The 24,320-nt window shown below is 32.0% G+C and overlaps 1 protein-coding gene across 1 annotated transcript; it reads left to right on the top strand.

The window, feature by feature from the left end:
- The first annotated feature begins 20,662 nt into the window (after nt 1-20,662).
- Nucleotides 20,663-23,777, top strand: LOC107009176 (3-hydroxy-3-methylglutaryl-coenzyme A reductase 2). The gene is made up of 4 exons (XM_015208456.2): nt 20,663-21,807; nt 21,890-22,071; nt 22,273-22,619; nt 23,035-23,777. The coding sequence occupies exons 1-4, from the start codon at nt 20,780-20,782 to the stop codon at nt 23,275-23,277; spliced, it is 1,800 nt and encodes a 599-aa protein (XP_015063942.1). The 5' UTR covers nt 20,663-20,779; the 3' UTR covers nt 23,278-23,777.
- The last annotated feature ends 543 nt before the right edge of the window (nt 23,778-24,320 follow it).

Genomic DNA, 24,320 nt, shown 5'->3' with positions numbered 1-24,320 from the left:
GCACCTAAGCAATGGCATGAAAAGTTTGATTCCTGCATGATTGAAAATGGTTTTAAAACAAATGAGTGTGATAAGTGCATATATCATAAGTTTTGAAATAATTCACATGTGATTATTTGCCTATATGTTGATGATTTGTTGATCTTTGGCTCTAACATGAATGTTATTGATGAAGCTAAAAATGTTCTTAGAAGCCATTTTGATATAAAAGATCTTGGTGAGGCAAATTTTATTCTTGGAATAAAAATAACAAGAACATGTGAGGGGATTTTCCTTGACCAGTCACATTATGTTGAGAAAATTTTGAAAAAATATAACTTTCATGATTGCAAGCATGTTGCTACTCCTTTTGATTCAAGTGTTCACTTATTTCCTGTTGCAAGTGAAAATGATGTAATAAATCAAAATGAATATGCTAGTATAATCGGAAGTTTAAGATATGTGACTGATTGCACTAGGCCTGATATTGCATATGCAGTAGGAGTACTTGACAGGTTTACAAGCAAGCCAGGTAATGAACATTGACATGCTTTAACAAGAGTTATGAGATATTTGATTGGAACGAAAAATTGTGGTTTGTTCTTTTAAAAATATCCTGCTGTACTTGAAGGCTTTTGTGATGCAGATTGGAACGCTTTGTCAGGTGATTCCTGTTCTACCACTAGTTATGTCTTTACTTTAGGTGGTGGTGCTGTTTGTTGGAGATCAAAAAAGCAAACTATAATTGCAAACTCTACCATGGAGGCTGAACTAATGGCTTTAGCTTCAGCTAGTGAGGAAGCGAATTGGTTAAGAGATTTATTGTTTCAAATTTCTTATTTTGAAAAATCAATTCCTCCTATTTTAATTCATTGTGATAGCACCGCTGCAATTGGTAGAGTTCAAAACCGTTATTACAACGGTGAATCCAGACCTATAAGGAGGGAACACAGTAATGTAAGATCGTATTTGACAAATGGTACCATTAATGTTAATTATGTCAAATCTTGTGATAATCTTGCAGATCCTCTTACGAAGGCCTTAACAAGAGAAAAGGTCTGGAGCACATCGAGGGGGATGAGATTAAAGCCTACAAATCCTTGAGTCATATATGAGAAAACCCAACCGGGGACTAGAGATCCTATAACCAGGTTCAAAGGGAAAAATTAATCATATGATGACTTGTTGTGAAAAATGCACTATTTTTTCCCTCCCTATGATGTGAGTGCATTATTTCCTGTAGTTTGTGAAGGTTGAGTTGATAAAACTCTTAATGAATATATGTAGCCCGTATAGGTGAAGTGTAAATCTTACAAGAGCACTCTCGACAGATTTCACCTATGTGATGTGTGGAAGTAGGTCGCTTCCTATGAAAAAGGGGCTTATTCTCAAATGCACTCATGAAACTGGGATATNAAGATATGTGACTGATTGCACTAGGCCTGATATTGCATATGCAGTAGGAGTACTTGACAGGTTTACAAGCAAGCCAGGTAATGAACATTGACATGCTTTAACAAGAGTTATGAGATATTTGATTGGAACGAAAAATTGTGGTTTGTTCTTTTAAAAATATCCTGCTGTACTTGAAGGCTTTTGTGATGCAGATTGGAACGCTTTGTCAGGTGATTCCTGTTCTACCACTAGTTATGTCTTTACTTTAGGTGGTGGTGCTGTTTGTTGGAGATCAAAAAAGCAAACTATAATTGCAAACTCTACCATGGAGGCTGAACTAATGGCTTTAGCTTCAGCTAGTGAGGAAGCGAATTGGTTAAGAGATTTATTGTTTCAAATTTCTTATTTTGAAAAATCAATTCCTCCTATTTTAATTCATTGTGATAGCACCGCTGCAATTGGTAGAGTTCAAAACCGTTATTACAACGGTGAATCCAGACCTATAAGGAGGGAACACAGTAATGTAAGATCGTATTTGACAAATGGTACCATTAATGTTAATTATGTCAAATCTTGTGATAATCTTGCAGATCCTCTTACGAAGGCCTTAACAAGAGAAAAGGTCTGGAGCACATCGAGGGGGATGAGATTAAAGCCTACAAATCCTTGAGTCATATATGAGAAAACCCAACCGGGGACTAGAGATCCTATAACCAGGTTCAAAGGGAAAAATTAATCATATGATGACTTGTTGTGAAAAATGCACTATTTTTTCCCTCCCTATGATGTGAGTGCATTATTTCCTGTAGTTTGTGAAGGTTGAGTTGATAAAACTCTTAATGAATATATGTAGCCCGTATAGGTGAAGTGTAAATCTTACAAGAGCACTCTCGACAGATTTCACCTATGTGATGTGTGGAAGTAGGTCGCTTCCTATGAAAAAGGGGCTTATTCTCAAATGCACTCATGAAACTGGGATATCACATGGCCATAACGTGCTGGCTGTTAAAGCTCATGTCAACACCTTGATTATTATGTGTGAGCAGTGATATTTTATTTCCCTTAAGCAGTCATAGTTCAAGTCTGAGACCACTACGACTCTGGAGTAAAAATTATTGTTTCACTAAGTGGAGGTTCAATGCAGAGCACACCTTCATTATGCATAGTAGTCTTCCTTCAACTGATATACTCTCTTATCTAAATACTAAAATGAGTGGGGAATTGTTAGGTTATTAGCATTTTAATATTAATATTTAACATATTAAATTGCTTTATTTTGGAGTTATAAGAATGAACATTGGTAGGCACTTGTGTTTTAAACTATCAATTTAATCATGCTATTCATCTTTGACTTGGTAGCCATGTAATGCCATTACTTTTGGCTTTATTGGCTGAATTCATTGTGAGATAAAAAAATTCCAATAAACATTGAAATGGATAACTTCTACATCATCCATTAGCATTGGTTATCCATCACTTTATTTCATTCTTAATTCCTCTATTACTCTTTGTAACCTATGTGACCTATGTAACTCCTTTGTAACCTATGTAACCTATGAAACTCCTAAGGCCATCATCTTCACTATTTACTACCTCCATTATCATCCTATTCATTGCTAGGAAGACTTCTTGTAGTATAAATAGTGGTGGTCTTCATTTGGTTTGGGACACACAAAACACAAGAGAAAACAAAGAGTGAAGAGTTAGTCTAAAAGAGAGTTCTTATTAGTTGAAGGGAGGTGTTCTTTTTTGTGGAGCTTTGGGCTCAACTCTTGTCCAGAGTTGTCGAGTTATACTTTGTGAAGGTTGTTGTATCCTGGAGGGACAAGTCAAAGAGGACTACTTCTGGACCGGTGAAAACATTTGCTGCAGTGGACTTGAATCTTCTTAAAGAGAGCGAGATATCCGTGCCTCAGCCTTGAAGAGATTTATTTTCTTCATTTTTTACTTTCAATAGTCATCTTGTATTTTTTGTTATCTAGTAAGTTTTTCACTAACAAAATACGACGAATCATTTGATATAAAATATAAGAATAATGCTGAACGTGATATATTAGTAAAAATGTCAATATTAATAATATTTTTATTAGTTATTTTGGAATTATTTTTCATGATATAAGTAACTTTTAGTATATTAAAACATGCATTACATAATTTCTAATTAAAAAAATTATCTAAAAAAATATTCTCCACATATATAATGAAAAGGATGTGACTTTTTTTTTTTAGGATAATTATATCCTTAGGGCCCGTTTGGATGGGCTTAATAAAAGCAGCTTTAAAAAAGTACTTTTGAAAGTGCTGAAACTTATTTTTAAAATAAGCAGTTATGTGTTTGGATAAAAGTGCTGAAGTTAAAAAAAAAGTTGTTGATGTGTTTGGCAAATAAGTGCTGATAAACAACATTTTAAATCAAAATGTCTGAAATACCCATAAAAACTGTTAACATAATAAAAGTTAATTAATTTATATTTTACAGCTATAAATAATTATATTTTGCTATCATTCACATATTTCTTTCTCATCACAAATTATTTATAAGAGAAATATAAAATTATTATAGATTTTAAAGATATATAATTTGAATAGATCAAAAAACGATTTAAGATTTATTTTAGTTTCATCCATAGATAAAATAATTGTCTAAAAATATTAAGGGCAAAAATATTAAGGGTTATGGAAGAAAGAGATGTTAGGGTTATGTGGGTAATTTGGAGATTGTATAAAAATATTAAGGGCAAAAAGGTAAAAATATGGTCAACTTAAAACAGCTTATAAGCTAAAAAATAAAAAGCACCCCTACCCCAGCTTTTAACTTTTGGCTTAAAATAAGTTTTTTTGACTTAAAAATAAGTTATTCTGAGTATTGCCAAACAGCTAAATAAGTCAAAAATCAGCTTTTAAGTCAGTTTGACCAGCTTTTAAGCTGAGCCAAACAGGCTCTTAATCATGTTACATCTATATATTAAAATTCTTTACATCATTAATATCATAAATTTGTATATATTAATTATAGATACCTTACTACCACACAGTGTATACTGTTTGAAGTTGAGTATGTGATTTTAGAATTACAAGATATATCTCCAACTATTTTAATTTTGAATAAATATTGAATTATTTATAGATTTAAAAATGATGATGATAAAATTGTAAGAGGAAAGGCAGCCGGAAGGGCTTCAACTAATTATTGGGCTTATTATATATGAATTAATTGGGTGAAAAGTTGATAATAAGATCTAAATAAAGGCTGAATCAAAGTTTATCGCCTGCAATTTATTCAGTTTCTACTAAATTGCTCTAATATTATACCATTTCTCAATATAATTATAAAAAGAAAAGACAAGAAAGAAGAACACAATAATTTAATTAGAAAAGAATTAATGAACTGTCCATTAATAGTTAGATTCCTTTGTTCCAACTTTTGATCCCTTTTATTTGTTTTCCTTTTATATATATTATATATATATATATATATATATATATATATAATTCAAGGCCCATGATACGGACTCAATATAATTTCACATATTTTATTTAAAAAATTACATAAATTGACAACGTAAGATATCATAATCCTCTTTCAAGTATATTTTGTTCCTTCTCGGATACATCCATCCCCTCTCGGATACATAGATTTCTTCTCTCTGATACATTCCTCCCATGAAGTAATATATTTCATTAGTAATGTATCAGACAACCAAGGAATGTATTCGAGAGCAACAAAAAAATTGAGATTTTTGTAATTGAGGAAACTTCTATGATATGGTGTAATTAGATTCTAAATATATGAGATTTCTATACTTTATACCTTTTTTTACAGTAAACAACTTCAATATATTACTTAATAATCTTTTTCAAATGTTTAAACGACATAAACACATCGTTTATAACCCAAATTGAGAAAGTTGAATTTCAAAAATTCCATGCAACAAGCAAACAGAGAATTGCGTTAGATTTATGAGTTAAAACATTTCACGTTCGATGAACATATAAAATGTTGATATCTTTGAAAAAGTTCATCGATCTTCATATATTTTCGCAAGTGGTATCTATATTTTCTACAATGTTATCATCTTCTTTTTGTAATATTTGCACCATAAGTTTTGGATCTGATAAAATACTAATAATTGATCAACCAATTTGTAAAGAACGATTCAAAGCCTTTCAAATCTACTGCTTCTACTTAAGTATAATATGTTTGTAGTTTGCTTTGTCGATGAATTTTGTGATACATTTTATTATTGTGTCTTCAATAATATATAGAAATACTTTTATTTATTTTGGTTTTAATATTTAAAGTATTTATTAAAAACTTGATTTCTATCTTCCACAACAATAAAAACAATCATGAAATCAAATTTATTTCTATATACGATAACAATTATCATAGTGTTATATTCTAAATATTGAAAGTATTTATTAAAATGTTGATTTCTAACTCCACAAAAATAAAAACAAACATGAAAGCAATTTTATATATATATGCGATAAAAATTGACATAATGTTATGTTTTAAATTAAATTAATAATTTTTTTGATACTACACTCTAAATATCATACTGTAAAGAAAAACTTTGAATCTTACCCTCGCAAAATAACCAATATGTTATAAAATCAAACTCATAATAGAATAAGTATAAAGGAAGAAGATAAGAGAAGTAGATGTAGAAGAATAACTTTTCTTGTTCAAGTGTGTGTAAGTCTCATATGTGTATCATACAATAGTGAATGAACAACCCTATTTATAGGTTGAGAAATCACTCCAAAAGTCACCATATTAAGCATCATAATAAATAGATACATTCTTATCCAAAAAGGTTCATGAAACCTAGTGAATATGGATAGTTGTTCATGTACTCATGGACTATCCACTCATTCAATGGATTTATAACACTCCCCCTTGGATGTCCATAGATATTGTGCCTCGTTAATACCTTACTAGAAAAAATCATGTGGGAAAAAATTCTTGTGAAGTAAAAAGAGTACACATATCTTTTGATACGCATTATTTGTTGCCTCATTAAAAACCTTGCCAGGAAAACCCAGTGGGACAAAACCTCGGTCAAGAAAAAAAGAGTGCAACGCGTATTATACTCCCCCTGATTAAAACATCACTTAATTTCTTGCGATGTTGTCTTCAATCTTTGTACATTGTGATTGGTATGCTCTTTTTCAAAGAAAACTCACACATTTTCTGAATATGGTGTGTCATTTATCTTAACCAGACGCACTCTCGACTTGCTTCATGGAGGACTTTTATTTCTGCATATCAACATTTGCTCCATTGATCTCCAGGATATTGTTATGCCTCCATATGCAAACAAATAACATGTTTTAGGTCGTGCTTTATGCGGATCAGATAGATACTCTGCATCTACGTAACCAATCAGCTCTGACTTGAATTCTTCGAAATAGAGTGAACCCATGTCTATGATCCTTCAAAGATATTCAAGTATATACATAACACCATTTCAATGTCCTTTTGTTGGGGAGGAGCCGAATCTTGCCAGTAAATTTACTGCAAAATAGATATCTGGTCGAGTATTGTTAGCAAGATGCATCAGTACCCTGATTGCGCTAAGATATGGAGTTTCATCACCAAGAATCTCTTCATCATTCTCTTGAAATCAAAATGAATCATCATTTATTTCAAGCGATCTCATAATCATTGGGGTACTAAGTGAATGTGCTTTATCCATATAAAACGCATCAAATCATATTTGTGTATGTGCACTGATAGACAAATATTTCATTTGTCAAATTATCAATCTGTAGGTCAAGACAAAATTCTGTCTTACCAAGACTTTTTCATAACATACAAGAACAATTAGGGTCATTCTTTTGTACCCTTTTCTTCATTGACTATTTCAATCCATATAAGAATTCTTGAAGTTTTATTGAAAAAGTTTCTTTCAAACTCTTATATGCTTCAGACACCTCGATTACTTTAAGGATTTTTATACAACCTTAATTATTGTCTAACTAGACATGATAATTATTCATTATATGTATTCAAATTTTTCATATGTTGCCAGATCAAAACAAACCTCATTGCATTCTCCATAGGAAAAAACATCTCCAATAATGTCAGGAATTTTGCAAAAATTTTTATGTCCAAAGACACAAATTGTACTTGATACATTACGATTATACCATCGCATAATAATTTATTGTACCCCACTGACATTATACCATGATTTATGGACTATCAGTCCAAAACGTCACTTTTCTAAGTGAAACAATATACTTGAATTATGCATTTTACTTGGCCAGCCATTTATGTGTCCACGCTCTATGACAAATTTGAATTCAAGATCCTCGTCACAATTTATATCATTGAGCGCCATCTCATATCAAAGACACCATCGACGGTTATTTGATATCGATTCCAACAAGACATAACTTATCGAGATCTCTTCATTTTTTATTATTTTCAGGTACCTGAACCTTTTCCGAGGTTTTATGAAGTGTTTTAAAATGTGCTCTTTTATAGCACTTGTCTCATTACCATGACCATATTGATCATTTGCTCCTTCCTTCGTCAAGGAATTCTATATTTGAAACCGATTGGTCTATTACGCTTTCGGCGTATCATAGACTCTGTCCTTCAAGGACTTCACATAGGAGCATTTGTAGCTGAATTATATCATAGGGCCAGTGCATTCATCTGGCAACTGATTTGCAACATTATGCAACTTAATTATCCTTGAACTTTAAGTTCACATATTTATTTAACGAGGATCTAGATAATTCATAATTAACCTCACACATAATTTTTAGCTGTCAATCATCTCTCCCCATAATGTTAGAAAATCTAAAATTTATTCCAACATTATTTGGGAGTTCATCTTTGTGCGTGGTGGAGCAATTAAAATCATAACCGCACATTCAACATTTTAGATGAAAATTATATGGTTCCTGACCCTGAATCAATTTTAATGGGGAAACCTTGTTGGCTTGATGCATACTTGTGTTGCTACATGTTAAATAAAATTATCTCATACCAAATCTTATTTGGGAGTTTTGTTCTCATAACCATGATTTAGCTATAATTGGAGGCATACAATTTCTGCTAAATCAACCAGCATTATCAATATAATTTTATAATTTGGAACTGTGCTCTTAATTTAACAATTCGAGCAAACAATCTTACAAACACCAATTTGTAAGTTGACACCAAAGCACATGTGATCATCGCATAGATACATTTGTCACATAGTTGCAAATGATCCACATGGTAGGTGAATGAGCCCACATCCACCTTTTTATATGTCCCAAAAATTTCAGGGAATTACAATCCCAACCTTAGTTGGTACAATGATCATGCAATACAAGAGAATTCTTTAAAAATCTTTATTTCTTCATCATATAATCTACATGAATTCTCAATTAAATTTGCATCACATTTAGACCAGAATGGTCAACCAGTCATGCCAACCAGTCATGCCAACCAATCTTTATTTAAGTACACTTATAATTTATTTTTGCATGTGATTCCATCAGTATGCCCACGTTTGTGTGCAACAAACAAGAGGAAAAATGGGTGATCTTTTACATATATATTTATAACCCGCTTCGATTGTAGTAATTTAAAGATATTAAATTTTTTCATAATTTATAGTCTCAATATTTCTTTTTAATTCATCCGAAACTTAAAAAGTTTCTATTGAGACTTACTACAACCCCAATATTATTCCTCTGATAATAGCACAACTCGTTAGAGCTTGCAATTAATTTTGTGTACTATCACATATTCCATGACACCATCCATATGGTGAACATCTCCTCAAGGAGAAATTATATCATTATTGTCATGGTTAAAATTATTACGAGTAAGACATGTTTCTGTTTTTCTTTTGTTGTACCATAGGTACACAATCAATGACAAATTTGTATTGTCACACAATGTATTTGATCATGACCACAACCTTTATAGGCAAAAATTATTTCTTTCTTTTTGCCCTTTCGGTAGTTCATAACAAACATATCATAATATTCATGACATATAAACGTACACGACCATTGACCATTCATGTCAAATAAAATTTATTTATTTCTCTCAAACCTCCTGTAGAGATGAGATGTGGCATATATCATTTTTGTTCTCAAACCTTCCATAGAGGTGAGTTGTGACATATATCCGACCCATAATTATTTTATCACATCTTAACTCATTTTCTTATAGAATGATCGAGCATTCACGATACTCATCACAAGTCACATTCTCTTCAAGGAATGGACTAATCATTTATATGTACTACATAAATTTGAATTATAAGCACATTGTCATGACTTTAAAATTCATCATATTTGTCTAATGACCTTTCATACCATTTTGATAATAAAAATTGTCTTCACATTTTGAAGGACTATTTGAAGAACCCATAGTGTTCTTCCTTTTATCTTTACCACAATGATGACTATTATAATTCCGTCCCTCCACGCCCTTATTCATATCATTAATTATTTGTCATCTTTCAGATTAATAATTCACTGCTACCACATTCATATTATTGAATGGAGCAAGTCAACAGGCGGATTTCAAAGTTATCATGTTGCTACCACATTCTTTTCAAGGAATGGAGCAAATTCAATATGATGAATTTCAAGACATTATATCAAAAATACATTATTTTTGCTGTAATCATCATTTTATCACCACTATGGTGCATTGAGACTCAAAATCAATGTCTTATCCATACAAGACACATTAGGTTATACTTCTATGGGACTTGAAGCCAATACATTAATATTGTGGTACATCAAAATTGATGTCTTACCCTCTTGGTGCGATAGAATTTGAATCTATCATCTTATCCTCAAATGTTTTTCATTATGTGCATCTGGACTTAACCTGATGTCTTACCCTTTTTGGTGTGATGAGACTTGAACCCATCGTCTTACCCTTAACCAACGGTAGAATAGACCGAAGTACAACATGACTCACCCTTTGAGTCTTTCAAAACAATCAAAATATTATTCAAACTCATGCTATTAAAATTTTATACCTTCTTCTATTTAAGAAATTTTGTATAGCATGTCATATTCGATCAATAGTAATGTCTTCGGTTCCTAATAATTGTTAGTGACTGAATACTATTTTATTCTAAATCATAAAAATATTTTAGAAAATACATACCTAATTTTATGCATATAACCTTGATTCTCATAACGAGATCAACCAAAATATGAGTTAAAGAAAAACTAAAACTCAATCTTAATTGGCTAGAGACTCGTGCTGATAACGTGTTATAAAATCAAACTCATAATAGAATAAGTATAAAGGAAGAAGATAAGAGACGTAGATGTAGGAGAAGAACTTTTCTTATTAAAAAAAAAGAATCAAACTCATAATAGAATAAGTATAAAGGAAGAAGATAAGAGAAGCAGATGTAGGAGAAGAACTTTTCTTATTCAAGCGTAAGTCGCATATGTATATCATACAATAGTGAATGAATAATCCTATTTATAGGTTGAGCAATCACTCCAAAAGTCAACATATTAAGTATCATAATAAATAGATACATTCTTATCCAAAAAGGTTCATGAAACCTAGTGAATATGGATAGTTGTTCATGTACTAACTTCATTGACTATCCACTAATTCAATGAATTTATAACACTATATACTTTTTTTTCAAGTTATTATTTTTTTTTATTTTTTTCTTCCTCTATATTTCTTAAGAAAATATTTTATGTAGAAATGAAAATTTTATTTTTTTAATCTTTTGATGAATACATTATCAAATCATTAATTTCTTAATAGTCAAACATTGTTCATTCTTTTAGTCACGTAAGTTTATATTTCTTCAAATTAATTAAAAAATATTGATACATCATTTTAAAAATTATTTTAATAATCAAGATACGAATATAGTGGTCATATTATGTAACATAATATTAAAAATATATTTATGCAATAATCCTTTAAAGTATTGTTAGGAACAAAATATTACCTATTCAAACACATTTTTATTTTAATTTAGTTCAAAATTTTCATTCAAAAACATGTCAAAACAAGCCTAATCAACATTTATTATTGTTTGTAAAAAGTTAATCAATAAAATTTTTTCATTTTAACACAATTATAAAAATATCTTTATGGACCATTTTATAAGTAAAGACATGTATGAATCTTCTAGATTTATATTTCGGTCATTAATTATACAATTATATTTCGTCCTTAAATAATACTAAAATTATTAAAATGACATTGTTTAATATATATTCGTGGTTTAATGAATATTTTACACTATAAAATAAAAAGAAAAAAATCAATAAAAATTTGGGTCCATATTAAATGTCATATCATTAGGATACACATGACAGTTAAGAAAAAATATTTGATGTTTTTACATCATTTGATGAATTTGCAAATCAAAAACTGCAGACATAGCAACTAAAAGTCTAATGGATGTAATTCTTGTTACCAGAGAAAAAATATCAAAAAATTCTAGGCCTTTTAGTTGTTAAAACCTTTTGCAACTAGCCTAGCCTTGTAGTTATCAATAGAACCATCTGGTTTCAACTTTTTACTTAAGACCCATTTGCAACCAATTGTTTTACAATCCGGTGGTAAATCAACTAACTTTCAAATTTTATTAGAAATTAGAGATTCCATTTCATCATTTACAGCCTCTTCCAAAAAATAGAATCATGTGATAATGCTTCTTTCAAAGTTAGAGGGTCATTTTCAACATTAAACATATAAAAATTAGGACTAAAATCGTTTTCTACTCTAGCTCTTTTACTTCTTCTTAACTCAAAATCACCATTTTCTTTATTTTTCAAAGTTGAAGTAGAAGAACTTGTAAGTGAAAAATTTACAAGATAACAAAAAATACAAGATTACAATTGAAAATAAAATGAAGAAAATAAATCTCTTCAAGGTTGAGGCGCGGATATCTCGCTCTTTTTAAGAAGATTCAAGCGCACTGCAGCAAATGTTTTTCACCGGTCCAGCAGTAGGTCTCTTTGACTTGTACCCTCCAGGATACAACCTTTACACAAAAGATAACTCAACAACTCTGAACAAGAGTTGAATCTAAAGCTCCGCAAGAAGTACACCTCCCTTCAACTAATAAGAACTCTCTTTTTTTGACTAACTCTTTCACTTTATATTTTTCTCTTGTGTGTTGTGTGTGTACCAAACCAAATGAAGATCATCACTATTGATACTACAAGAAGTCTTCCTAACATTGAATAGGAAGATAATGGGGTAGTAAATAGTGAAGATAAATGACCTTAGGAGTTACATATGTTACAAGGTATAATGGAGGAATAAAAAATGAGATAATGAAGATTGAATATAGAGAAGTAATGGCCATCTATGACCATTACACTTTCTGCCAGAAAACCACTAAGTGATCAACAACATTCACTACATTCATTCAACAATAAGAATGACAATTAAGCCAAAAGACTAACGGACAAAAAGAAGTTATACACCTAGCTATTATGCCTAACTTCTTACAAGAGTTAACCAAAAGAAGGAAAAACATTTTTAACATAATTAATAATATTAAAATGCTTATAGAATCTCATTGAACCAACAATTCCCCACTCATTTTAATATTTAGACAAGAGAGTATATTAGCTGAAGGAAGATTAGTATGCTTAATGAAGGTGTGCTTTGCATTGAACCTCCACTTAGTGAAACAATAACTTTTACTCCAGAGTCGTAGTGGTCTCAAACTTGAACTATGACTGCTTAAGGGAAATAAAATATCACTGCTCACACATAATAGTCAAGGTGTTGACATGAGCTTTAAAGCCACCACGTTATGGCCATGTGCTATCCCAGTTTCATGAGTGCATTTGAGAATAAGCCACATTCTCATAGGAAGCGACCTACTTCCACACATCACATAGGTGAAATCTGTCGAGAGTGTTCCCGTAAGGTTAACACTCAATCCATACGGGCTACAGATATTCATTAAGAGTTTTATCAACTCAACCTTCACAAACTACAGGAAACAATGCACTCACATCATATGGAGGGAAAAGATAGTGCATTTTCACAACAAGTCATCATATGGTTAGTTTTTCTCTTTGAACGTGGTTATAGGATCTCTAGTACCCAGGTTGGGTTTCCTCATATATGACTCAATGATTTGTAGGCTTCAATCCCATTTCCCTCGATGTGCTCTAGACTTTTTCTCTTGTTAAGGCTTAGTAAGAGGATCTGCAAGATTATCACAAGATTTGACATAATCAACATTAATGGTACCATTTGTCAAATATGATCTTACATTACTGTGTTTCCTCCTTATAGGTCTGGATTTACCATTGTAATAACGATTTTGAACTCTATCAATTGCAGCGGTGCTATCACAATGAATTAAAATAGGACGAATTGATTTTTCAAGATAAGAATTTGAAACAACAAATCTCTTAACCAATTCGCTTCCTCACTAGCTGAAGCTAAAACAATTAGTTCAGCCTCCATGGAAGAGTTAGCAATTAATAGTTTGCTTTTTTTATCTTTAACAAACAGCACCACCTAAAGTAAAGACATAACCAGTTGTAGAACAGGAATCACCTGACAAAGCGTTCCAATCTGCATCACAAAAGCCTTTAAGTCCAATATGATATTTTTTATAGAACACACCACAATTTTTCTTTCCAATTAAATATCTCATAACTCTTGTTATAGCATGCCAATGTTCATTATCTGGCAAGCTTGTAAACCTGCCAAGTACTCCTACTACATATGCAATATCAGGCCTAGTGCAATCAGTCACATATCTCAAACTTCCGATTATGCTAGCATATTCCTTTTGATTTATCACATCATTTTCACTTTCAACAGGAAATAAGTGAACACTTGAATCAAAAGGGGTAGTAACATGCTTGTTATCATGAAAGTTATATTTTTTCAAAATTTTCTCAACATAATGTGACTGGTCAAAGAAAATTCCCTCGCATGTTCTTGTTATTTTTATTCCAAGAATAAAATTTGCCTCACCAAGATCTTTCATATCAAAATGGCTTCTAAGAACATTTTTAGCTTCATCAATAACATTCATGTTAGAGCCAAAAGATCAACAAATCATCAACATATAGGCAAATAATCACATGTGAATTATTTCAAAACTTATGATATATGCACTTATCACACTCATTTGTTTTAAAACCATTTTCAATCATGCAGGAAGCAAACTTTTCATGCTATTGCTTAGGTGCCTGTTTCAAGCCATATAGGGATTTAGTAAGTTTACATACTTTGCTTTCTTGGCCTCCTTCAATAAAACACTCGGGTTGGTCCATATAAATTTCTTCATTTAGGTCTCCATTTAGAAAAGCAGTTTTTACATCCATTTGATGAATTTGCAAATAAAAAATTGCAGCCATAGCAACTAAAAGTCTAATGGATGTAATTCTTGTTACCGGAGAAAAAGTATCAAAATTCTAGGTCTTCTAGTTGTTTAAAACCTTTTGCAACTAATCTAGCCTTGTATTTATCAATAGAACCATTTGGTTTAAACTTTTTCCTTAAGACCCATTTGCAACCAATTGTTTCACAACCCGGTAGTAAATCAACTACCTTCCAAGTTTTATTAGAAATTAGAGATTCCATTTCATCATTTACAACCTCTTTCCGAAAATTAGAATGATGTGAAGATAATGCTTCTTTCAAAGGTAGAGGGTCATTTTCAACATTAAACACATAAAAATCAGGACCAAAATCTTTTCCTACTCTAGCTCTTTTACTTCTTCTTAACTTAAAATCACCAACTTCTTTATTTTTCAAAGTTGAAGTAGAAGAACTAGGGAGTGACAAAATATTTTGTTCAATCTTTTGACCTCCACTATTTTTAGTATCAAAACGAAATTTATTTTCATGAAAAATAGCATCACCAGATTCTATGACAATATTATCTTCAAGATTAAAAAATCTATAGGCTGTACTATTTGAAGCATAACAAAGAAAAGCACAAGTAGTAACTTTCTTACCCAACTTTGTAATCTTAGGATCCATTAGCCTCACAAAGGCTAGACAACCTCAAACTCTTAGATATCCCAAACTTGACTTGTAACCTTTCCACAATTCAAAAGGTGTCAATTTAGACTTTTTATGAGGCACACGATTCAACATATAACAAGCAGTTCACCCCAAAAATTTAAAGGTGCATGTGACTCAATGAGCATTAGTCAATTCAACCAAACTTCTATTTTTCCTTTCTGCTACTCCATTAGACAAAAGAGAGTAAGGAGGAGTAGTTTCATGAATTATTTTGAATGATCTAACAAAAGAATTAAACTCATTTGACTCATATTCACGACCTCTATCACTTCTAATTCTTTTTATTTTTCTTCCAAACTGATTTTCAACCTCATGGAGATAACATTTGAAATTTTCAAAAGCATCACTTTTATTTTTCATCAAGTAAACATATGTAAACTTAGAAAAGTCATCAATGAAAGTGATAAAATATCTATTACCTCCTCGAGTAAGAATTCCACCAAGTTCAGAAATATCAGTATGAACTAATTATAACAAATCATTTTTTCTTTCAATTTGAAAATGAGGCTTTTTAGTGATCTTGGCTTTACTACAAGCCTCACACTTTTCAAAATTCTTTTTAACCATTGGGATCAATCCTAAACTACTCATGAGTCCAACATAACGATCATTAATATGACACAAACGAGCATGCCAAAAATTGGTAGAAGAAAACATATAAACAGAAGTAGAAATTTTATTCATTTCAACATTCAACTTAAACATCCCATCACATGCATATCCCTTACCACAAAAGTACCCTTATTGACTATTACATATTGATCATTCAATAATCTGTTTAAAGTCTGCTTTATTAAGAAGAAAACTAGATATCAATTTTTTTCTTATAGAAGGAGTATAAAGTACATCTTTCAATGTTAATATCCTTCCAGAAGTAAAACACAATTCAACATCTCCCTTTTCAAGCACTTGAGTACTGTGAGTATCACCAAACATGATGGTTTTGGTCTCCTCAAAATGAGTATATTTTTTAAACCAGTCTTTGTCATAACAAACATGATGGTTTGCATCACAATCAGCCCACCATCCATCAACATTCTCAACCATGTTTATGTCGGTAATCACCGCCACAAAAGGTTCTTCGATAACGTTTGCCTGAGGGTTAGGACCACGTTTTCAAAATCTGCAAAATCGAGCAATATGCCCACTCTTGCCACAAACAAAGCATGATCCCTTTTCTGGAACTTGTTGATTTTGTGCTTGGTGATTTTCACCATTAGTTTTCTTGGGAGGTCTATCATTATATTTCTTGAATTTTTTCTTCTTAGGCTTCAAATAAGTATTTTTATGAGTTTCAGGAGTAGCATTATTCTAAATAATTAAATTTACCTTCGTGATGATGTTGTTCTCTTCTGTTTGTAAAAGTGCATCTTGGCTCTTTGCTTCTTCTTCCATGTGAATTTTCAATATCAAGGTTTCAAAAGAGGTTTCCTTTTGTTTGTGGCGCAAAGTTTTTTGAAATTCCTTCCAAGAAGGTGGAAGTTTATCCACTATGCCACAAACAATAAGGTTATCGCCAATTTTTACCTCTTCGGACCTAAGCTCTCCAACAATCGTGATGAAGTCTTAAGCTTGATCTACCAGTGATTTGTTGTCCATCATTTCGAAATAAAAAAATCTACTAGCTGCATATTTTTTCGCTCCAGCCTCTTCGATATCATACTTACTCTGCAATGTCTTCCAAATTTTCTTTGCACTAGAGTAAGTTCTATCATAATCATAAAAATTATCAGATAGACAATTAAGAATATAATATCGACACTTATAGGAATCACCATTGTACTTTTTCACTTTCTCTAGATGAGAAATAGTTTCATCATCATTCATAGAGGTGATGTCTTCTTTATTTGGACTTTTCTCGGTTAATACATAAGAAATATTGAGAAGATTTAAGTAGAAAAGTACTTTACCCTTCCATCTCTTGAAATGATTACCATTGAATCGAAATGACTTGTTAAGATCTCTCATCTTGACATCCACGGTTTTTTCAATTGTAGCCATGTTCAATCTCCTTAAAATTGTTAGTGAAAAACTTACTAGATAACAAAAAATACAAGATTACAATTGAAAATAAAATGAAGAAAATAAATCTTTTCAAGGCTGAGGCGCGGATATCTCGCTCTCTTTAAGGAGATTCAAGCGCACTGTAGCAAATGTTTTTCACCGATCTAGCAGTAGTTCTCTTTGACTTGTCCCCTCCAGGATACAACAGCCTTTACACAAAAGATAACTCAATAACTCTGGACAAGAGTTGAGTCTAAAGCTCCAAAAAAAACACCTTCCTTCAATTCATAAGAACTCTCTTTTTTAACTAATTCTTTCACTTTATATTTTTCTTTTGTGTGTTGTGTGTGTACCAAACCAAATGAAGATCACCACTATTTATACTACAAGAAGTCTTCCTAGCAATGAATAGGAAGATAATGGGATAGTAAATACTGAAGAATAAATGGCCTTAGAAGTTACATATGTTACAAGGTATAATTGAGGAATAACGAATGAGATAATGGAGATTGAATATCGAGAAGTAATGGACATCTATGATTCATTACACATTCTGTCAGAAAACAACTAAGTGGTCAACAACATTCACTACATTCATTCAACAATAAGAATGACAATTAAGCCAAAATACGAACGGACAAAAAGAAGTTATACACCTAGGCTATTATGCCTAACTTCTTACAAGAGTTAATCAAAAGAAGTTAAAACATTTTAAACATAATTAATAATATTAAAATGCTTACAGAATCTCATTGAATCAACATATTGTATTGTTATTATTAGGGGTGTGCAATCGATTTTTCAGTTCGGTTTTATATTATTAGGTTTGGATCTTCGATTTTTGGTTTTGAAGAAGTGTAACCCAATCCAAACCAAAATAAATTCTGTTTGGTTTGATTTTTCTCTTTTCAGTTTGGGATTTTCCGATTTGATTAATCAGTTATGTCTAGAAACATCACAAAATGATTTGCAATTTAAAAAACTATATATATATATATAAATAAAACACAATACTNGGTTTTTTCGGTTTTTCGATTTTCATTTTTCTAAAAACGAAATCAAACCAAAAAACCAAACAAAGTAAATTATAAATCCAAAATCAAACCAAGAATCCAATAAACCAATCCAAATTAGAATTCGATTTGATTTGGTTTGATTTTTCGGTTTAATCCATAGTGCACACCCCTAGTCATTATAAATCTATTATCGCTTTTTTTTTTATGTCATAACATGAAAACAAACATTCTAGAATATTTATGAAATGACAAATTTACTCTTGATCGTCCTCAACTTATCTCTTATATATATATATATATATATATATATAAAGTTAAGTACTTGTTTTGTTCAAAAGTTAAATATATTGTTGAGCGACATTTGTTTATGTATTTATTCAATAAGGAAACTGCATTACATTCAAAATGTTAAAGAGTTACCGTATTATACTCAATAAGCTTTTGTCTTTTGAAATATGTTATTATCTGTTGTTTTTATTTTGACATGATTTTTTTATTGCTATCATTTTCTTTTTAGTCAATGTTCTAACGAAAGACAATTTGCCAACCTTCTGAATAGGGATAAGATTACTTACTATCTATATTCTTAAAACTTAATTTACCTATGAAATTATATTAAATATATCATTATTATTTTTACTGTTATCCTTTAACAATTTCTTACAAAACTTTACAGTGTAATTTGACAATGGCCTACCAATATATTTCAACGTGATAAAATCAAAAGTCTAGTTTGTTCAACTGAATATGGTCTTAAACCCCTAGCTTTGACAAATTTAAAAATAAGGATATGTAAATATATATAAGGAAAATGCATAAGTATCCCCTAGATTATAATCGAAATTTTACACATCTTAACTATACTAAGGTTCTATTACCCTTCTGAATTTATTTTTTTATAATTTTGTACACTTTTTGTCTTACGTATTACACTCCGTGACTCCACGCAATTGAGGCGCATGCGAGATATTTGGATGCCCCGTAAATCAAAAAGGTGCAGAAAATTAAAAAAAATTAAATTCAGAGAGTGATAGGACCTTAGTTTAGTGAAAATGAATCTCTAAAATTTCAATTATAATCTGAAAAGGTACTTGTGCATTTTCCATATATAAAGAAGACAGGTACATTGGATTTTAGCTTGTTTGATGTCCCAGCAAACATCAAAGGAGTAGTATTTTAATTAATAAGTAATCAATTTTGGGTAAGAAATTGCTAAGGTACCTCCCTTTGTCTTTTTTCCACTGTTGTCTTCAGTTGACTATAAGAAATGTTGCTGACTATTTTAATGTCCAAATCTCAAATATCAAGCCATGCAAAATTAACCATTTTTTTTAACGTGGATATAAACCTATTCCACCACAAGTACCCTCACTATTCCACCTATATGGAGAAAAAAATGCTCCAATTAATATTGATCAAAATTCATAAAATTTACATCTCAATAATATAAAAAGTTATTGCATGATACTTACGAAATATGTAGGTTTTAAAATTGTGTAGGGCTGGGCATAGAAAATTGAATTATCCGATCGGATGGATTTTTTTTATTTATTTGGTATTCAGTAATTAAGTATTTAATATGGTATTTGGGACTATAATTTTAGAATCATAATATTCAGGTTAGAGTTTGGTATGAAATATTAGTACCATTTAATATTTTTCTTATACTGAATTATTTATGAAAGCTTGTATCGATATGTCCATTATTCATTAGTACAAATTTAAAGAGAAAGTTAAAGAATAAATATAAATTATGTAAATACATGTCTTTTAGTTGTATCAATTTATTTTTCTTGATGTCTTTTTATTTATTGATTTTTTTTAATTGTACCTCCGTATAAAAGAAAATAGAAATGATTGGAAAAATAATATTATCTTTGTAATACAATCCAATACAACTTCAATACGGTATCACCGACTACTATACTAAATCAAAATTTAATTTACTAATTATCAAATTGCTAAACTAATATTTCAAATTTTAATATTTTATATCTACTTATAACTATTATTACCAAATTATCAAATCTGATATGTACGAGTTATTTCATAATAGCCGAGTTCGTATCCAAATATTTTACACTTGACCAGTCAACTTGACTATATAAAACTTTAGTTTAAAAAATTAAAAAAAAGTATATTATTGTAAAAGATAATACTCCATTCAAAATATAAAATGAAAAAAGTCCAGCGCGGCAACCGGTTTCCTCTATAAATACATTTCCTACATCTTCTCTTCTCCTCACATCCCATCACTCTTCTTTTAACAAAATTATACTTGTCAATCATCTATCCCACAAACAACACTTTTTCTCTCCTCTTTTTCCTCACCGGCGGCAGACTTACCGGTGAAAAAATGGACGTTCGCCGGAGATCTGAAGAGCCTGTTTATCCATCTAAGGTCTTTGCCGCCGATGAAAAACCTCTCAAACCCCACAAGAAACAACAACAACAACAACAAGAGGACAAAAATACCCTTCTCATTGATGCTTCCGATGCTCTCCCACTTCCTTTGTATCTCACTAATGGCTTGTTTTTCACTATGTTTTTCTCTGTTATGTATTTTCTTCTATCAAGGTGGCGTGAGAAAATCAGGAATTCCACTCCTTTACATGTCGTTACGCTTTCTGAATTGGGTGCTATTGTTTCGTTAATTGCTTCTGTCATTTATCTTCTCGGTTTCTTTGGGATTGGGTTTGTTCAGACATTTGTGTCAAGGGGAAATAATGATTCATGGGATGAAAATGATGAGGAATTTCTATTGAAGGAAGATAGTCGTTGTGGACCTGCAACTACTCTTGGTTGTGCACCACCTGCTCGACAAATTTCCCCAATGGCGCCACCTCAACCTTCTATGTCTATGGTAGAGAAACCTGCACCTTTGGTCACATCAGCTTCGTCTGAGGAAGACGAAGAGATTATTAAATCCGTGGTGCAGGGGAAAATACCATCATACTCATTGGAATCCAAGCTCGGTGATTGTAAGCGCGCTGCTTCGATAAGGAAAGAGGTGATGCAGAGGATTACAGGGAAGTCTCTAGAAGGGCTACCATTGGAAGGATTTAACTATGAATCTATTCTTGGGCAGTGTTGTGAGATGCCAATTGGGTACGTGCAGATACCAGTGGGAATAGCAGGGCCATTGTTGCTTAACGGAAAGGAGTTTTCAGTGCCAATGGCAACCACAGAAGGATGTTTAGTGGCTAGCACCAACCGGGGTTGCAAGGCTATCTATGCTTCTGGTGGTGCTACCTGCATTTTGCTTCGTGATGGGATGACCAGAGCACCATGTGTCAGGTTCGGCACAGCCAAAAGGGCAGCAGAGTTGAAGTTCTTTGTTGAAGATCCCATAAAATTTGAGACACTTGCTAATGTTTTCAACCAGTAAGTACATGCTAGCTGTTAATCTATTTCAAATAATTATGTGTTTATAGTTGTTATCTAATCGGTTGTGTTTGAATGGCAGATCAAGCAGATTTGCCAGATTACAAAGAATTCAGTGTGCAATTGCGGGAAAGAATCTTTACATGAGATTTGTATGTAGCACTGGTGATGCAATGGGAATGAACATGGTGTCCAAAGGTGTACAAAATGTTCTTGATTACCTTCAGAATGAATATCCCGACATGGATGTCATCGGTATATCTGGTATTAGTTTTTCCTTAACTTCTCTGCTATGCATGGTCTGTTAAAAGATTAGTAAAACACCATAACTGCAGTATGGGGTTATCATAAATGTGTTTCGAATGGGCTGGAAAATGATAGCTTAAGAAATAATGAAATTTCTATCGTTTGATCGCTTGAACTTTAGATAATATTGTCTCCTAAAGTTATCTATGACTGTGACAGGGAACTTTTGCTCGGACAAGAAGCCAGCAGCAGTTAATTGGATCGAGGGGAGAGGAAAGTCTGTAGTTTGTGAGGCAATTATCACAGAAGAGGTGGTGAAGAAAGTTTTGAAAACTGAGGTTGCTGCTCTTGTGGAGCTGAACATGCTTAAAAATCTTACTGGCTCTGCCATGGCTGGTGCCCTTGGAGGTTTCAATGCCCATGCCAGCAATATCGTATCAGCTGTGTTTATAGCCACCGGTCAGGATCCAGCTCAGAACATAGAGAGCTCGCACTGCATCACTATGATGGAGGCTGTAAATGATGGCAAGGACCTCCATATTTCTGTTACAATGCCTTCCATTGAGGTATGTAATTAACATTTTCTTTGTTGTTCCTTCTTTTTAATCATCAAGATTAATGAGTTTTATGTATAAGAATCAGACTTAACACTTTCGAGATCAGTTTAAATTGATTTAGTCGTGAGATAGTAAGGTACTGCATGCATGCATCATGATGCAGGTTTGGATTCTTCAAATCTCAATCAAATAGTTGAACCACTTGAAAGAAAAAAGACAATGAAAGGATTCTTGAAATATCTCAATTTAGTGTTAGTCTGTGAGACCTTACAACGAAGCAATGTCTTTCACCACATATATTTATGATCACTTGGACTATATATAGACGACAATCTCGTAGAAGTATCTTGTCCTCAATTCAGTTTAAACTAGTTGTGAAATCTTCCAATTTCTTGTTATATTTATGGTATTTGCTTCGATACAGGTTGGTACCGTTGGAGGTGGAACTCAACTTGCATCTCAGTCAGCTTGCTTAAACTTGTTAGGAGTGAAAGGTGCCAACAGAGAGGCACCAGGGTCAAATGCAAGGCTCTTGGCTACAGTAGTAGCTGGTTCGGTTCTTGCTGGTGAACTATCCCTCATGTCAGCTATATCGGCTGGGCAACTAGTTAATAGCCACATGAAATACAATAGATCTACCAAAGATGTCACCAAGGCGTCCTCCTAATCAGGGGAATACAATACAATCCATTCCCGGCCTTGTATTTGAAGGTGTACACAGGTGATCCCGCAAGTAGCCTCCATTTATGAATGATCTATATTAGGAATAAATAAATTAATAAAGCAAAAAAGAAAAGAAAAATAAAGAGAAGAGGGGTAGATAGAAGGAAGAGACAAGTGTTGTAGCAGAAAACAAAGTGAAGTCCCGGAAACAAATACATTGCACTTCTTTGTTTCACCATTGTATCACGAAGGTCCGTGGGGAGGAAGAAGTTAGCTGGGCTGTGTTTGTTGTCTCAGTGATTCTTGATGACATGTATTAGCTGCCAACACTTGGTATCATTCAATGTTTCAAAAGGCGATACCCTTTTCGTTTCTATTGTATTGTTCCTTTCGTTGTTAATTTGTCATTTCTACAGGGGTTGTCTCGATCTGATTAGTAAGTGTGTTGTTGTATATGAAAATAAGTTCTTTTATTCAAATGAATTGTTGACATATTTGTTCTTACATGAACGTTTATTCTTTAACATGAATGTGTGATTAAACACCTTCAAGATATAGTTAATTAACTTAAATTCAATTTAATTAATGGTTATAGATCAAGATTATGTCATGACCCAGCCCGTTGTGATTGACACTCACTCTAACCCTCCGGTGGGAGAATCACTACTACCATTCAACTAAAGCAAATAATTAAGACTAAGATATTTAAGTTACAGAAGTAAGTTAAATAAACTATAACAATACGGAAAATAAACCTAGAATCTGAAAGTCAATGTATCAAAACTAGAAACAAGAATTAAATCTAACTAGAATTTCTAGTGATCTACCCAACTAACTAAAACAAGGTCTAGGTCCGAAAATGATGGACATAGACTAAAGAGAAATCCATGGCAGGCCGAATGATGTGGCTCACCCTTAAACTCGAAGTGATCACCGGTCTTCTAAGTGAGGTCTATCAACAGTCGCGTGAACATGCCGTATACTCAACAAAAATAAAAGCAAGTGCAAAAACAGTACACAACCACCGTGTACTGGTAGGATCACGCG

This window comes from Solanum pennellii, chromosome 2, assembly GCF_001406875.1.
Source record: "Solanum pennellii chromosome 2, SPENNV200".
Lineage (NCBI taxonomy): Eukaryota > Viridiplantae > Streptophyta > Magnoliopsida > Solanales > Solanaceae > Solanum > Solanum pennellii.
This window is presented reverse-complemented; position numbering and strand designations above follow the sequence as displayed.

Coding starts and splice junctions, on each gene's coding strand:
- LOC107009176 (XM_015208456.2), top strand. CDS start 20,780: ATGGACGTTCGCCGGAGATCTGAAGAGCCTGTTTATCCATCTAAGGTC. Junction 21,808..21,889: donor CTTGCTAATGTTTTCAACCA/GTAAGTACATGC, acceptor TTTGAATGGCAG/ATCAAGCAGATTTGCCAGAT. Junction 22,072..22,272: donor GGATGTCATCGGTATATCTG/GTATTAGTTTTT, acceptor TGACTGTGACAG/GGAACTTTTGCTCGGACAAG.